Here is an 18,608-nt window from a genome sequence, read left to right as displayed (position 1 = left end):
CTTGAGGACAGTATATTGAGTGAAATAAGCCAGAATCAAAAAGACAAAACATTATAATGCCTCACTAATATGGACTAATGATAATGTGCAAATTCTGAGAATTGAATCTGAGAGGATAGATTATCAGGGGAAGGTTTACGGTAAAGATTCCTAGATTGTAAGCTCTTACAGCAGTCACATCTATTCATGAGTTGTAATGGTTTTCTCTAAATTCTGAGATGCTGAGCTGACTGGTCCCTGTAACTTCAGTTATGCACATGACACCTGGACTCAGAGCCAGAGTTCAGCAGCTTTGAATGTCAGCATTACCCCATACAGCAAATATTTAAAAAGCTGAAAAAGAGGTCAGACTTCAAGAGATATGAATGAAATGGACTTGGTTAGAATAAGGTAAACCAGACTAAAGGAAAAAGGGTGATGATATTGACTGTGTTTTAAAACCTCAATTTCTGTGTAAGACCAAAGGAAGAGACGTTTATTTGGTGCAAAATCTATACTTTCTGTAGCATGCTATGTACTTAAACTTGTATGGTCAATTTATTCAAATACCATCATTACATGGAACTCGAATAAGGGGTGAGATCTGGTTGGTTTGTACAGGTTAGCGTGAAATCCTGATACATCCCAGAGTAATTTGGGGCCTGGGGGAAAATGTAGAAACATAAAACTTCCCCACCTAGGGAATTCTTGATATTCTTGCAAGCACTGGGGGACTACCATTGTAGTAGGCCAAGTCCTCGATCTTGGGGCTTGTCCTTATGAAGCTTGTTACTGCAAAGGAGAGGCTAAGCCTACTTACAATGCTGCTTGAGAGTCACCCCCAGAGAACCTCTTTTGTTGCTTATATATGGCCTGTCTCTCGTTAAACCCACTTGGCAGGTAAACTCACTGCCCTCCCCCCTACGTGGGACATGACTCCCAGGCGTGTAAATCTCCCTGGCAACCTGGGACAGGACTGCCGGGGATGAGCCTGGACCCAGCATCTTGGGATTGAGAAAACCTTCTTGACCAAAAGGGGAAAGAGAAATTAAACAAAATAAAGTTTCAGTGGCTGAGAGATCTCAGATGGAGTCCAGAGGTCATTCTGGAGGTTATTCTTATGCCTTAATATAGATTTCCCTTTTTAGTTTTTAGTATACTAGAATAGCTAGAAGGAAATACCTGAAACTCTTGAACTGCAACCCAATATCCTTGATTCTTGAAGACAATCATATAACTGTATAACTTATATGGTGTGACTGTGTGATTGAAAACCTTGTGGCTCACACTCCCTTTATCCAGTGTATGGACAAATGAAAAGTAGAAAAAAGGGGTACAAAAAGTAAATGAATAATAGGTGGAGAAAGAAGACTGAGATGTTTTGGGTATTCTTTTTTACTTTTATTTTTATTTTTATTCTAATTCTTTTTTGGAGTAATGAAAATGTTCCAAAAATTGATTGTGGTGACAAATGCACAATTATGTGATGATACTGTGAACAGTTAATTGTATACTTTGGATGACTGTATGACATGTGAATATATCTCAATAATATCACATTTAAAAAAAAAAGAGATCAGACAGTAAAAGTGATTGATTTAAAACAAATAAAGGCTACGCATTCACTTCATATGTAGTATGTGAGTATTTTGTTTAGACCTCGTAAAGATATTTGCCAAATTAATTCTCTTGATAATCGATTAGGCTATTCTTGGTACCTTCTGAAAAATTCATTTTTCCTACATCACGGTTTTAGAGTAAGGCCTTGTCGATGTATCGTAAGATTTATTAGTCTTATGCAAGATTGCTTTGGTAGCTTTATTACCATGTTGTAGAAATTGGTATTGCAGTAATCCTTATTGAAACGCAGCCACAGATTAAAGTGATTTCCATAAACCAACAGTTGTTTGGTTATTGTCAGCATATATTTATGATGCATTAAATTGCCTCATTGTGGCTCTCTCTGGAATTTAGTTGAATTCTCACCTCTTGTTGTGCTTTTTTCCCCTACAGGTTAAAATTTTATGTCATCAGTTGCTGGTCCAGGTGTGTGACTTGCTCAGGCTAAAAGACTGCCACCTGTTTGGACTCAGTGTCATACAAAGTAAGTCTCTAGTTCCATCTCTTATGGATTTAGCCAGCCTTTTCTGAAGAAATGACATTTTATAGCTTTAACGTTCCATCTCTTATGGATTTAGCCAGCCTTTTCTGAAGAAATGACATTTTATAGCTTTAACTTAAATTGAGCTTATTCTTTAAAAATTGTAATAGTTAAAATACCCATGAACTGATCATTATTTTTAGTCTGGTATTCATTTTTTAATCTCAACTGCTGTGGATTTAAAAAAAAAAAAAAAACATTTTTTAAACATTTTAAGTCAGATGTTTATTATACTTGAACTTAAAAATTGATTTGTTTTTAGGAGTCTGGATTTTATGAATTTGCTTTTTCATGTTTTGACTATCCAAGCTTGGACTTTGTTTCCTTGTACTCACAGAACAGCTGGAGCTAATAGGAAAATGTTCTTGATGTTTTTGTAATTTTTCTTATAATTTTCAACCTTCAAAATAAATTTAAACGTAATAAAACTGACTTTTCTCTATTCAGCTTCTCTTGCTATTGACTATAGCATAAACCAAGTTATCTATTAATTTACTGTTGTTTTTTTGTTTTTCCTCTCCTCCATCAGACAAGCTGACTTAGAAATATCTTATCACATTCTTCAGTATATTTTATGTGGAAAAGGTTTTCAAGTAGAGGGCTCCATGTAAGCTTTCTTCTCCCATAACACCTCAAAAGAGAGTTAAGTTCACAGGAGTTACCTGTAGCCATTCCTTATGAGCTTTCTTCTTTCAAACCATATTTTTAAAATTTCTCTAATTAATTTATAGATGCCAAAACCCTTACATACGTTTGCTCAGTTAGTCAAGAAGACTTTTTTTAGCATTTAATTATGTTTTATACTTGGATATGGATTTCACTTTAAAGGCTTGAGAAATCTTGAGAGTCTGATCAATACCATAAAATGCTTAGATCTGCCATGCTGGAAAGTGTTTTTTGTTAAACAAGATGTGAACTGTTTTCAGTTGCCTTTTTAAGGAGAGTCAGGACAGCATGGAACAGGAAACAGTCAGGGCCCTGTGAATCAGCAGTTTGCTCTTTAGTTTCTTCCTCCATTAGTTAAAGCAATAAAAACACGAATGCTAAGCTCCATCCTTGTGTTATTACATACCTCAGTGATTCTTTCAAGGAAGGGTCTAGGAGCAATGGAGTCTAAGTAACTTTTCTTTTTTATTATTTTATACTCAAAGTTAATTAAGTTAATTATTGTTTCTACACCTATAGCCAACCGTTGATTCCTGTTCAGCAAGTCAGTCCAAGAAAGTCAGTTTACCAATTTTATAGATTTCAAAATGATAGCTTTTAAGATGTTGTTTTAAAAAGAGAGACTGTAGTATGGAAAAAAAATATTGGAATAGGTATCAGATGACCTGGTTCTAATTCTGGTTCTACCACTAAATAGCTGTATGTCTTCGAACACATCACTTGACTTCTCTCAACCACGGTTTTCTTACATGTCAGATGAAATTCACTGCTCCACCTGCTTTGCAGGATTGATGTGTGCTTGAGAATTCTTAAAAGTATAAAGGTCTGGTGAAACTGTCAGGTGGTAGAGATATCATGATAGTTTAAAAACATCCATGTGCCATTGTGGTGAACAGTCTCACTTCTGTTCTCTATGCTGCCTCTTCAGATGAGAACTCAAGACAAACTACAAATCACATTCTACAGAAGATTGTCTGATCCTGTCCATTTCATGATTAATCATTGAAGTATGACAGATGAAAGATAGTTTTAGTTGACCTGATAAATGGATTTAAATAGGATTCCCTTTGTTTTTTCACTGAGTCCTCTTCCTTATCCTTTTCATTCAAATTGATTGACTTAATATGCCATTTATAGCCACAGAGTAGTTTTACCCCTCCTATTCTCTTATGTCATTTTTCCAATCAAACCCCAGGATTCAGTCAAGAGTTGACAGTGTAGTCAAGTGTGTTATCCTTGGAGAGTCAGCTTCTAGAATGAGTACATTCTTATACAGATCTTTCCATAGAGAAAGAAAGAATGTCCCCTTAGTAATGGTTAGGGAATTCAAGAAAAAGGAATACACTTTTTAAAAAAGATTTAAAACACTGTATGAGATACGAATGCTGAAGGCACCTCTTGTGAAGTATATCGCTTTGAAGAAAAAAAAAGATTCTCTTTAAGAAATCTGAATATTTCAATATTTTTGTTTTCATATGTTTAGATCATTTTTACATGAGTTTTAGCAGTCTCTTATTTTCTACCCACCTTATGAATACCATTCCCTTGAAGGAATATTTTAGTGCATTCTTCATGCTTGTTTTTCCTAAGAGTCTTCTCTTCCAATGAGATTGGTCTGAAAGACAGTGCAAGTAATTGTTCAGCATCGTATCATGCTGTGTTTTCATGTGGAGAACACAGAGAAGGAATGGTCTGAAAGAACTTCTAATCTTCAGTAGGGTTGGGCTTTTGGAAATGGACTGTTGTCATCAGTGTTTTCTGTTTTTCTTACATAGCAGTTAGGGTGGTGTTTCTGCCCTGTTTCATTATTTTGCACCAGTCAAAACAGTCTTCTGTGAACTATATACAAATGCATGGTTTTCAACTAACGAATGCCAACAGTGTTGTAAATTAAACTATAAGTTACAATAACCCTAGAAACTAAGAAAAACAAGGGAAACTACAACCTTCTAAACATTAAACATGGATTTTTTTTAATAGATTTTGTTCTGTATTGAAAAAGCTAAGTATTTCATCAGGAATCTCATCTAGCCCTCAGGACCTCTTATCTTTTAGTATCTTGTTGAGTTTTCTTGGTAGCATGTGAATTCAGAAAACATTCACAAATCTTGAGGCTTTTTGTTTTTTCATACATTCTTTTCTTTTAAAAACCCATCCTTTATCATCTTATCTCCTTTTTTTATATGCAGATAATGAACATGTGTATATGGAGTTATCACAAAAGCTTTATAAATATTGTCCAAAAGAATGGAAGAAAGAGGCCAGCAAGGTACGACAATACGAAGTCACTTGGGTGAGATTACATTTATGAGCAAAATTATTTTGATTTTTTTAAAACGTCTGTTTTACCTGTCATTTATTAGAAAAATCTTAAAAATACTTTATGCACTGGAGAATGGGAAATGGAATTATTCATAAGCTCTAAAATGTCAAATTAATCAAGTATTAATAACATACCATATAACAATAGATTTCAGATATCTGCTAAAATAATGTCAGATAATAACTTTTTGGTAGTCTTGGGATAATGCTTTGAAGTGAAAAGTCAAGGTAGATGGAAAAAGTAATTGTTCCTTTCCTGTGGCTGTGTCAGTTGTCAAAATTAATGTCTAGAAGTTATTCCTGATTTTTTAAATCTTTTACTATGCTTGTACTTGATACTTTATTACATTTGTGCTTTTATTTAGTAAACATCAATTCCATTTATGTATAGGGGAGCATTCTCGGGGAATTTACCTGATGTTTCCAGACTCACCCAAGTATATTGGGAAATAAAATCAGTGTCTAATCCTACATCCTCCAATTTGTATTTAAGAATTCTTGGAATAAGCTAAAAAGCTACTTCAAAGCTAACTACAAAGTAAGGAACATGAATGACTGAATAAACAAACAGCATATTAGAATTTGGTATGTGGAATGTCAGAAGAACAAGAGAACATTTGTAATAAGGAGCAAATGGTCACCGCAGGAGACAGAGCACAGAGGAGCTGGCTCTCAGCTAGAAATTTCCACTGGCATTTATTTTTATCTTTCCTTATGTTATCATTGACATTGACATGAATGATTATCAAGTAGAATGATGGTTCCCCCCATTTGCTTTATGATTTCCTGGTTTTGTATGAACCTGCTCTCCACAATGGGCAAATGTCTACTATAGGACTCTGCTCATTAGAAGTGAATAAACTTTTTAGTGTTTAAACAGTATCTTACAAATAATGCTATTTTGGTGGCTTTTGAAACACTTTTTTGAAGTAACTAAAAATAGCTTGATTTTTATATGTGTTTGTTTTAGGGTATTGACCAGTTTGGACCTCCTATGATCATCCACTTCCGGGTGCAGTACTATGTGGAAAATGGCAGATTGATCAGGTATGAAGAGAGGGGGGAATCTAAAACTTTTTTTTCCCATAGCATTTGTCTTCTTATAAAATACCCAATAAATTACTTTATGTTTATTGTCTCCACCTGTTAGAATATAAATTGAGTAGATCAGAGATTTTTTTTTTTTTTAAATCTTTTTGCACACTGATGTAGCCTCAGTCCCTAAAACAGAGGTACACTAGGCATTCAAGAAATATTTGTTGCATGAATGTTGATGGTAGATTATTGATGAAAATGTTGACAGTGTCACTGGCTCACGTTTTCTGTGCTCTAAGTTTTCAATGACAAATTAGTCACCAAAAGATACTTCTATCAAGAGGAACTAGCACTTTTGGGAACAGTGGAGAGCTTGATTTTTAAAAGGATTATATTCTCTTCTGGTGGTGGGGTTTGAGGCCAGGGCAGGAGCCTTCCCCAGTGATGTGCACAGTATTTATATAGCCTGATTTTCTCTTCACATTTGGGGTCTTGCTTCTATTCTTGACATTAGCTTTAAAGCTAAGATTAAGCCAGTGGAGGTGTCCTGTGAGAATCTTTGATGCAGTTTGACAGTGGCAGGTAATTGATTCTTATTCTGCAGGTGGGTGCATGAACAATAATATACTCGTGATACATATTTAGAAGTCACCATTTGAAAAGCTCAGTTGATCATTTGTATAGGCGGATTCAGGGCTGGAAAAACTTTCAGAGGTGATTTTGTTGACTGATTGAAAATACTAGAAATATGAATTCTGTGTTTTACTTATTTATATTTAAAGTTTGAGAAACTCCATGTAAAAAAGAGAAAAAGATACATTTGGCTAGTAAGTTATAATAAGATTAGCTCTTGATATTTATATCATTGCCAGAGACAAAAAGTAAAAATTAGTAATTTTTTTAACAGAGAAACATCATCAGTTATTCTCAGTTTATATAGCCACCCTCCCCCCCATTTACGTAGTAAGTGTGGAATGCATTGGAAAGAAGGAAAAGATATTATTTAGCCACTAATTAACCCCCTGGGGCTAGTAAGTGTCTAATTTATCCCTGTACTTCCGCTCTTTTCCCTAGGGATCAGCCAGTCTAAACGTGTGTACAATATTATAAAAAGAAGTGCTCTGAAAAGTACTCTGTCCCTAGGGGAAAAAATTACATAAATTCTTTATTTTAAACTCTCCATGCTTAAACATGGCCTTGGTTAAAATAAAACCATGTTTTTGTCATCAATTAACGAGCTATGAATCTCAGGTAAACATTCAACCTAAAGTAGTAGGCAGACAAATGAGCTTATTAAAATACACATACACACAAACACATGTATATATTTTTTCCTTGCATTTTTTGATCACAAAAGTGTTCTGTTTCCTTGAGGATTTATTTGGTGCTTTTGACCGTGTTTTACCCTAGTCAACACTTCTTACTTAGTGTATTGGGGACTATACAGTTATGCCTTCCACATCACAGAGGTTATGGTTGTGGCACCCCCACGATCTGGAAAATTGCATACAATTTTTTTTTTTCAGGATTTCAGGAAACTCCTTGCTGCCTCTTGACTGGCAGACACTGCCCCTCCCATTACTTTCACATTCCATAGGCTAAGTCTTTTTTTTTTTTGATTTTCAAACCAGCCTTTGCTGGCTTGAAAATCCATAGAGGTAGATCCTTCACCTTCATTTTCCTTAGCCTTTTCTCATATGATGCCAGAGTCTACCAGAATGCCTTTTTTATAACAATCCTGCACCCCAAAGAATGTTGCACTTTCTTTGCGAGAGAGATGTGGATCTTGTGGTTTATGCAAATGCTTTGTAGTGTGTAATGTTTTGGTGTAGCTGCCGCAACAGCTTCGCGGATGTTTTCACATGTCATCTGCAGCTTCCGCAAAACTCCCCCCAAAGTCCCTTTTAATTTCTTATGCCAACCCACAATATTTTGAAACCTTGATGGGGAAAGTTGCGGTGTGGAAGGGATAACGGTATTTATTTCTGACCTCAATGAATTATAATGAGTACACCATTAATATTTCCATTTATAGGGAATATTGTGATTGACATGATATGTGCCTGAAAACAAGCCCATAACAATAATATCAACTTTATAAAAAAAAATCTTTTAAAGAAAACTTTCAGTTCATTCATTCTTTTTCAGTTGATTCATTCTATATAAAAGCAGTATTTATAGTTAAGCAAAGGTTTTCTAGAAAGGCATATAAACAAACATTTTTCTAAGGGCCTAGAATGTTTGTAGTGTGCTCAGCTGAAAAAACTAAACAAAACAAAAAATAGCAAAATATTAACGCCAGGATTGCCCCTCTGATTAGTCCTTATTTATGTCATGTGTGCAGCATCATTGTAGCAGCATTATTTTAATACAGACAACAAATACCTAGACTTCTACTACTTGTTAAATGAAATATTTACACTTGGAGTAGAGTCAGACCTTTTTTTCCTTCTCTAAATGAATCAAATATAAGCCTTAGAAAATGTTATTTTTGCAGTCTGGGTAGTCTCATTTTGGAGTTCTCACACCCCTGCAACCTCAGTGGCGCAGCAGTCAGATATTAGCTACCACCTCTTCATTTTCACTGAGGTGGGAAGGAGGAGGAGGGGAGGGGACAGGAAGAGGCAGAAACAGAAGGGCTTTGTCACCAGATGGATAGCAGGATTTGGGTACTGTTTACATGCCATTAGTTTGTTCCATCAAAATGTGAGTTCTGTTTTCTTTTATTTTCCTAGTGACAGAGCAGCAAGATACTATTATTACTGGCACCTGAGAAAACAAGTTCTTCATTCTCAGTGTGTGCTCCGAGAGGAGGCCTACTTCCTGCTGGCAGCCTTTGCCCTGCAGGCTGATCTTGGGAACTTCAAAAGGAATAAGCACTATGGAAAATATTTTGAGCCAGAGGCTTACTTCCCATCTTGGGTAGGCACTGTTTTCAAATTCTAAAGTTTTTTTCCTAGCACATTTCTAGTTTATTATTCTGCTTGCTACTCATACTGCTTTAAGAAATGGGAACCCAGATGTTTTGTGGCCAGTAAAACCTTTCATTGACGCCCAGATATAAGTTTAACTCTTGAGAGCATTGTACACCCAAAGTCTTGATGTATTTGGTCAGCTTACAGTTAATGGGGAAGAGGATTGCTCTCTGTCCTACATATGACAGAACTTGTAATTTGTCGGCCTTCTTTTGGCATTTACGTGATCTTGAACTTCGTATCTACTATTGGAGTGACATTTCCCCCTCCAAGGGAGAAAAAAACATTACTCTTTGAAAGGTGAGATCATTCATGCTTTTCCTGTGCTGAGAAACAAATATAAGTAAGGTCTTTGCTCCTACTGCCATCTTCATTCCCCCAAGTGGAACCACCCCCTTTTTCAGCAAGAACACTTAGGTCTTTCCAACGTGAACTGCCTTGATGCTCTTTCCCTACCCCACCCGGCCTAACTGCCCATCCTTGTCACCTCACCATAGTCTCAGAGAAGGAGGGACCCTGCCTTTCTGAATTCTCTCCTTGCTCATTCCTCCAGGTGTCTGCTGCATTTTCTTCTCTCTCTTCAACCTCTTCCTCAAACTGACTCTTCTTCAGTCAGACTATGCAAAACATTTACAGTTCTTACCCACCTGTCCTCAGGAAGGAAAGGAGGGAGGGAAGGAGGAAAGGAAAAGCTGTCACTCTTGCTTTCCCTTCTCAGGGACAAGTCTTATCGGAAAAGAGAAATGGAAATTAAAATGTCTAGTCAAGCACCATATTAAATTATAATTTTTCTTTTCATAGTGATGAATACTGCAGAAGATTAAAGAGAATATTTAAAATCATTGACACACAGGGAACATTTTTAGACATTAACAATTCTCAGCACTACTCTCAAGGAAGTATTTTTTCTTTTTTAGCTTCTTTACTTCCCATATAAATACTCCTCACCCCCTTCCATCTGCCTTCTTCCCCACCACTCTGCTCATGATGCACTCCCTGAGGTCATAAGTATGCTTTATAGCACTAAATCCAGTGGACACTTTTCACTTCTTTTCCTGAATTTCTCTGCTGCATTTGACATTTAACCACTCACATCTTGGGAGCACTCATCCAAATTAATGCTTTTAACGACCACCTACCTGCTGTCAACTTCCAAAACCATTTCCCCATATCCATATGACAGTTGGCTATTATTCATAGTCATCTCAAAATCAGAATTCCCAAATTAAATTCATCTTTTTCCCACTTCGATTCTATGTATTCCTACCTCTGCATTTCCAATCTCAGCAAGAGGCACTGCCAGATACCCAGAAACTTTAAAGGCATACAAGCCTCCCCTTATCACCTTTCTCCAGTGCCCCAGCTAGTCAACCACAGTATCCTCTAACAAACACTTGATTATCCATCACCCAGCTTGAGAAATAAAATTTTATTTCATTTATGTTGTTCTTAACTTCCTAGATGTTTATTGCATCCCCTACCCACCATTATTCCTACCTTTTGTTTCTTGTATCCCCTTCCCACCATTGTTCCAGGTTCTGGCTCCCATCTGTACTCCCAGCACTATTGTGGAGGCTCATCCCTGCTTCAGTCTTTACTCCAGGATTGCAGATGAGATGATTTTGCTTCTGCCTTAACCTTCAGGGCTCCCTAGTTGCTTGTATGGCGAAGCTCAGGCTCCCGTGCATGACCTAGGAGCTCTTCAGGATATGATCCCTGCCAGCCTATCCAGCTTCCTTTCTTATTGTCCTGCACCTTGAACCTTGTGCTGTAGCAACACATAGCAGTTTATATTTTACCACATCCAGTGTAGTGTGTCACACTTCTGAGCCTTTCTTCTTGTAGTACCTTTAGCCAGGTAAAACCCCCCTCCTTTTCACCTGGCTAGTTCCTACTCATCCTCCAATACTCAGCTCAGGTGTACTTCCCTCTGGGCTTACTGTCTAGGTAGCCAGTGCTCCTCCTCTGGGCTGAAGTCCCTGTATATAAGGTTATCATAGTGTTTTACATCTTATTTTCAAATGATCTGTTTGTATCTTGCCCCCAGTAAACTAACCTTCTAAAGGACAGGCATCACTTAACCTTTTCTGTTTCTTCAGGACTTCACACTGGGGCTCTCAATAAGATATTGTTGACTACCTTACAGCACTTCAGTTGTTGGGGAGAAACCACTCAAGTTGTCTAGCTATTAAATATAGATGTCAGTTGGACCAAAATTAGCCTATATTTATATGACCTGGTTGTCATCAGGTCTTCACCGAATCTTGGTCACTTAATACAGAGCTTCCAAGTAGTGTGCAGTAGCCCCCAGTGTGCTGAGATGCTGTTCTCCGTAACCCCTGGGAGGGCTAAAATCATTGATTTTGGCATCTTTTCAAATGTTGTTTTCTGTTCTTTGACCTGAAAAAAGTTGGCAGGTACTAATTTAGATGATATCCAAGTAGAAGGATTCTACAAAGAAAAATCTGCAACTTGAGTTGTCAGCAAAACTTGATAATTGGCCAGTAATTCATCATGCTTAATTATCTATAAAATATTCAATAGGAAAATACAAAATGTTAATATCTATAAAGATATATTTTATAATTTAAAGTTGTCTGATATTTTTATTCTTATTTTAGGCTCTACTTTTTAATTTATCTTTTATATAATTCTTTCCATATTCAAATCCTTATGAAATTAACTAAGACTTTAATGATCAACCCTCTTCTCTTAGCTTGTAGCTGCTGCATACTATATATTTTTGACATCCAAAGGCCACTGTCTAATGGAAATCTAAGCCACAATGACTCTCAATGAGTGTTTGAATGAAATTACATTCTCATAAGTACTGAAATAGAGCATTCATATCAGTTTCTTATACAAGAACTGAAAATATTTTAGAGAATTTCTCCCAGTCCTCTGCCTTCTTTGGGTTAACATTTAGAACCTCCCGCTTTGTGGCTGTAATTTTAGAAGAGTGTAGTAGACCCATATCTGAAGATGTGCTGACAGTAGATATAGTTCATGACACCAGTAATCTTGCAAGTATAAACAGTGATGTGTGTACAAAATTATGCAAGGGTGCAGGGGTTTTTTACCTTGGTGATTTTAAAGCCAAGAGAACATTTTTTTTTCCATTTCTTATGATGTTTCTTCTTAGAAATGCCACACTATAACTAAATTCAGTTTGTAGCTTCTAGTGTTAGCGAATTCAGCCTGGTAACGTAACAGATGGTGAAAACAGAATAATAGTGGGAAATTTCTAATGGAAATTAACCAATTTACAAGGAATCTTTTAGGTTCTCTTTCTCTTCAACTATTTCTCTCTTTCATCATGTTGTTGGTAGGAGTAGCTTACATCCCTCCAACAAATGTTGCATTGCACATCCTTGTATTCCAACAGGTTGTTTCCAAGAGGGGGAAGGACTACATCCTGAAGCACATTCCAAACATGCACAAAGATCAGTTTGCACTAACTGCTTCCGAGGCTCATCTTAAATATATCAAAGAGGCTGTCCGACTGGATGATGTTGCTGTTCATTACTACAGATTGTATAAGGTACACAACTGCAACAAGTCTGCAACTTCTGAGGGGAAAAAAAAAAGCCTTTGTGATTGGAAGCTTTTTAACAAGCTTTTAAAAGAGTTTCACTTGAGTTGCTGTTTGTTATCATAGGTCAGTCTTGGAGGCAACGATGGCTTTCTTATAGCCTGGAAGCAAGATGTATTTTCTAATGGTTCTAATCATGAGATAGCAGATGGCTTCAGATTGTGAATCTGGCTTTTCAGTGATTATGGAATAGCTGTTTTTCTCCCCCCCCCCCCCGCCCCAACTTTGCTTTTCTGTTTTGAGGAATAATTTTTGAAATTTGTTTGATAAGCAATTTTTAATATTCCTCAAAGTGAAGCTATACCTGCATTGTATCCTTAAGAATAAGAACATCAGCACAACGGCTATTGTTTATGGAGTACTGTTTATTGGTATACTTGACATCTATCTTTTATTTTTAAATCCTCACAACTGTAAGATAGAAACTGTAATCTTCCTACTACAGACCAGAAAACTGAGGCTTAGGGAAGTTAAATAATTCACTGAAGATCATAAAACTAATAAATGGAGAAGCCAGGATTCAAGCCAGATTTCTTGACAGAAAACCCTGTGTTCTTAAACCATGGCTGGCAGCTCTTCCCTCACCCTCTGAAGTTTGTTGGTCTCTTTTTGTGTCCTGTTTATCATCTAGCCTCATTTTTACATCCTGGATCAGAGGTCACACACCCAAGTAACTAGGGTTGGGCCCTGCAGAAAATCACTCACATTACTATTTGTCATCTTCTCTTCCCTTTTCTCTCCCTACCCAACTCCCCACTTTATTCCATAAGTGACACTTCATTGACAAGAAGGAACTCCCATTTAAGTGCAAACCATATGAGAAGAAGTGGTTAAGAGCGTGGTCTGTTGGGCCTAACTGCTTAGGTTTGAATCTAAGCTTTGCTTCTTGCTGTGTGACCTTGGGAAAGTTACTTAACCTCTCTGCGCTTCAGTTTCCCCATAGTTAAATGAGGGCAGTGACATACCTCTGAGGATTGTTAAAGACTAAAGGAGTTTATAAATGGGAAATATGCTTAAAGTAAGTGTTCAGCACACTTTACACACAATGTACTTGCTGCTGTTATTATCGTTACTATTATCACCTGCTTTCTCTACTGTACCCTTTGTGGTAAGATTAGCATAACTAGACCATTGGAGGCTGGACTGTACTTTGGATGTGTCAGTGGGTAATCTGCCTGGGAAGTTCAGAAAACTTAATAAGGTATGAAGAATGGTTTCTTTCTCTCTCTTCCATGCCCAAAGATGCATTGCTAATGTCTTTTCATCCTTAAAAGGCATGATTGAGTCCTGTAAGATCGCTTTGGCTAAATTCCCAAAGGACTGGGTTTGTTTGTTTTTTTTTTTTCCTTAAGAGATTTCATTTATCATCCGATAGATAAACCTCAATATACTCTCTGTGTGTATTATGAGAAAATGCAAATAAATGGCATTTTTGGCAATCAGTTTATATTTTAAAATGTATTAGAAGTTATGAATGCTGTAGTGAAAAGAGTGTAGATTTCAGATATCAATTAGAAATCCTATCACCTATTATCACTGGAACCTAGTCAAATATCTATGAAGTAGGAATACTACTCACTTCACGAGATGGGAAGGATTCAATGAGATAATGTTCTGAAATAACAAGGCTCGGTACCTAGCACATTACTGAATACTCAGTAAATATCAATTCTTATTTGCTAGAAAAACTTGCTATTTTAAAGAATCCTATTACGAATCCTTTAGAAAAGTAAATATCCCTCAGTTTATCTTTTGTATAAAAATTAATTCTTCATGTTTGCTTATAGTACTTCTAAATAGCTGGAAAATGACTCTCTTGTCTGCTTAAAGCCATTAAAATGAAACTGAATGAAGTGGGGAACTAGATATCGTTACCTCGTGGACAGAGTTTTCATTCTTTGAGAAATCAAGTGGCAGTCATGAAAACTGCTTCATTGAGAGCCTGCTACTAAAATGGAAATAAGATAGAGGGCAGGGAACATTCTGAAAAATGGCAGTAACATTCTGTACCCCTACCCTCAACCCCAAGTACACATCTCATACATGCACAACCAGCATTTTTATGAACATAGTCTTATTTCAGGAAGCAATCAGAAAAGTCCTGAAGGGGCAATTGGCCTAAATTCGTATAGTGATGAATTGGTTTCTCCTATTAAATCTATAGCATATGTGCCTTTCTTAATATAAAAATGTATTAGTTGGAGAAACTAGCCCAAATAGTGAAAGGCGGCTATTTTTTCTCTTTACTATGCCAGGTAAGAATGCATTTTCTAAAATTATTTCTTCCCGTGTTCATGGGAAAACTGGTACTAAATGTAATAAAAATCTGCACATATTTATTTATTATTTTTATTGAAAAATCTCATAGTGAAAAAAATTTAGTTGCCAAGTAATTTTATTTATCTTCTCTTTTGAACTTCATATATATATATATATATATATACACACACACACACTTATTACAGATGAGTACTGAAAAAAGACACGGTCAGATTTCAGAGTATGTTTTTAATCGTGAAATTTTATTCCTTGTGCTCTTTATAGTTTACTTTTTACAGTTTGTGATTTAACTTTTAGAATGTATATCATATTGGCAAGTGATAATTGAACTTCTTAAAAATAACTATTTTCTCTCCATACTAACTGAATATAAAGCTTTTTACAACCTTATTCTGTCCTCATAAGAGAGCCTTAAGTGTTTATTCACTGGCCTCTAATTTTGGCTTCAGAGCTGGGATATTTGCCCAGTTTTAAACATATAAAGTCTAGTTTATCTCAGAATATAACCATAACATTAGATTCAAGATTCTAATTCCTGAGGAAAGATAATGCATTAGATGGAAGGTAAAAGAAATTAAATGATGCAAAAGCAGTAAAAATAGCCTTGTTTACTGGAATTCTCAATAACAGAAGTGTTTAGAATATTGTCAAATATTAAGTGTATATAGTACAGTAAAAATACTAATACTTTGGAATATAAGTAATTTTTAAAGTATATTTAGTAATTATTAAAGTAATTATTGATTTACTATGTGTGCATGATTTTCTTAGATCTTGTAGAAAACTAGGGGTGAGGAAAGATGTGAACAAAATTATTTTAAGAAAAACACTTTCTAACCTTGAAATTTCTTTTTCTGTGGCACTGAGTTATAGAAGAAAAATATGCTTTTTCATATAATTTTATTTTTACAGGATAAGAGGGAAATTGAAGCTTCATTGACCCTAGGATTGACTATGCGGGGAATACAGATTTTTCAGGTTGGTAAATGGAAAATAAGCATCTAATGGTACAGACTGTGTTTTATATTTACAGCATGCCTGTGTGGTTCTGCAAGTAGGTTCTGTGGTCCATTTCTGATCATTGATTGGTCATCATTTCCCATTTGTCTAGCACAGAAGATGATGTGAGATGGATGAAGTGACTCCATCTGAACCATAGCAGAAATAAGTCCCCTATAATAGAAAAAGCCAGCGAAAGAATAGGTTCATTGTTAACAAATTGCTAACAAATCGTTAATGTCTAAAAATGTTCCCTATGTGTCAATGATTTTAAATATTCTCTTTAATCCTCTGCAGTATTCATCACTATGAAAAGAAAAATTATAATTTAATATGGTGCCTGACTAGACATTTTAATTTCCATTTCTCTTTTCCGATAAGACTTGTCCCTTGAATAATAGTAACTGTCACTCTTTTGTGGATGGGATGGTGTTATCCTACAGCCAATTAACAGGGAGGAAAGAATACCTCTCTCTGCTAAATGTAGTAGAATATAAGGATGCCTTATATATCCAGTTTTGAAAAGTGCTTTGTCACATTGTTTGAATGCTTGAGTCCTTTGGACTTTTTATTCAAGTTTAGGGATAGGCCAGAAGGGAAAAGATGGCCTTTAAAAGGCCAGTTAATGCAGCCACTCAGGAACCAGAAGCTACAGAATTGTATCATTTATCTTTTAATTTCTGTTTGCATGTCACCAAAGAAGTTGGGGGCCTCTTTCAGATTTTAATTATCGTATTTTAGTTTTCTGGAACAGAATTCAGAGCCGTTTTAGAGTGTCTGTCAGTTTTCCCAGTAACTCTATATGCATTATACTTCTTTCACAGAATTTAGATGAAGAAAAACAATTACTTTATGATTTCCCCTGGACAAATGTTGGAAAGTTGGTGTTTGTGGTAAGTTTAAAATAACTAACTTAAAAACCAATTCTATAGTTATTTGTTTTTGTAGATTTGTTGTTGTTTGGTGCAGTTTTTTTTTTAAACAATATTGTCCCAGGAATAAAAGTTGATATTTTTTAAAAATTACAGTTGAAGATAATTAGCTCTTATATTTCCTGTGAGTAATCAACAATCCTTGTCACTCATATCATTAGTGAACTTAAAATCAGAGAATCCTAAAGCAAGAGAAATTATTAAGTTTGACTTGCATGTCTGGCTCCACCACACTACCTAAGTTGTTCTAGTTGCAGAAGAAATGCAGTAGGGAAAGTCCAAAATGAGTTCATCAAATAGAATTATTTTAAAAACCTACAGCAGAGGTATTGGAAAGCAGAAAGCCATAATCACAGTATAAATTACTTTTAGTGTGGAGGTTGGCGGATTGCTTTGAAAGTTATTTCTTTTGAGCAAAGAATAAAGAGTGATATAAAAAGATGTTTCTATTAGTAGCTGACTATTTGAAACTCATCAAGAAAGGTGTACAATTCTTAACAGAAAAAGTACTTTTATTTTTAGAATATCAAGAGTGATATGATACACTTTATTTTGTTAGAGCAAATTCTTGATTTTTCCCAATTGTTTCTTTACTTTGCCAGCTATATTCATTTTTTGATAGGGTTCTAAGAATTACAGTTGACAGTATATACATCTAGTGGTCATTAGAAATACATAATTTTGCTTTGTTCAGAAATTATTGGAAAAAAAATACATAAAGAAAGGAGGAAGATAAGGATTTGTACACGTTTCTCTCCTATAAGGAAGATGGCCTATATAAATAAAGGAGTATATTGCCAAATAAAATGTGGGCACTTGTTTCTGACTTCACAGTACTTTAATTACTTGGGCACAATTCAATCTGATTTCACTTTGCTCATGCATTAAATGGGACTTGACCTGCTTCCTCCCCATTGGCTCTCTTATTCATGATCTTTGCAAAAGGAACTGAGGTCCTTGAAAGTGAGCAAATTATAACCTCACTTGCCCCTTTCTTGTTCCAAATTAGGTAGTGATAAAATGTATTTATGAAATTGCGTTTTTTTAGGGTCCTGGGCTCAGTGATTCATGAATCTAGTTGTGCCTGAACCTCCTCTGAGGAGCTTAAGAATATAGATTTCTGGGCCTCATCCCCTCCCTCAAGAGATTTTTTGATTCAGTGGGCGTGAGGTAGAAGCCAGGAATCTATTTGACAGGTTTCCCAGATGATCTTTTTTGCAGTCAGCCCAGGCCTGCCTGGATGTGTCACCTCTCTCTGCCTCAGTTTCTTCATTCTAAACTGGACTTGTTGTGAAGATTAGATGAGTTAATATATGCTTAATGCTTAGGAAATGTCAAGTATTACTACTCTGGCATTTGGAACCCACTGGTGTGTCCTTTGAAATTAAAAAGCCCAGAAGTAAAACATACTATCCCTGTCTAGGCTACCCACACCCATATTGCTTTGTACCAACTTTGAGATGTGTGAATAGAATATGCCTCCATCCCTGCTTTACCTCTCCCCTCCAGCTGACTGTCATTGCGTCTGAAATTTTCGTTTTTTTTTCCTTTTTCTTTCATGTGTGTCAGGGGGAGGGGGTCCTGTTGCCCTGTTCATTATTAGGAAAGTTAAAGGAATTAATAATATACCGTAACTAGTAAGGAACTTTGCCAAACCCTCACCCTCA

At 35.9% G+C, this 18,608-nt stretch overlaps 1 protein-coding gene across 3 annotated transcripts in view; it reads left to right on the top strand.

The window, feature by feature from the left end:
- The window catches only part of FRMD6 (FERM domain containing 6), an 88,418-nt gene that overhangs the window by 54,595 nt on the left and 15,215 nt on the right, over positions 1–18,608 (top strand). For 2 of the 3 annotated variants that reach the window (XM_037832722.1, XM_037832721.1), the window contains 7 exons: positions 1,993–2,083; positions 4,996–5,099; positions 6,099–6,175; positions 8,899–9,085; positions 12,524–12,679; positions 15,923–15,988; positions 16,834–16,902. In XM_037832722.1, the coding sequence (XP_037688650.1) occupies positions 1,993–2,083; positions 4,996–5,099; positions 6,099–6,175; positions 8,899–9,085; positions 12,524–12,679; positions 15,923–15,988; positions 16,834–16,902 (750 nt within the window). The remainder of the gene's footprint in view (positions 1–1,992; positions 2,084–4,995; positions 5,100–6,098; positions 6,176–8,898; positions 9,086–12,523; positions 12,680–15,922; positions 15,989–16,833; positions 16,903–18,608) is intronic. The other variant, XM_037832723.1, reaches the window with a different exon arrangement.

The sequence above is a fragment of the Choloepus didactylus genome, chromosome 4 (genome assembly GCF_015220235.1).
Source record: "Choloepus didactylus isolate mChoDid1 chromosome 4, mChoDid1.pri, whole genome shotgun sequence".
NCBI lineage: Eukaryota > Metazoa > Chordata > Mammalia > Pilosa > Megalonychidae > Choloepus > Choloepus didactylus.
This window is presented reverse-complemented; position numbering and strand designations above follow the sequence as displayed.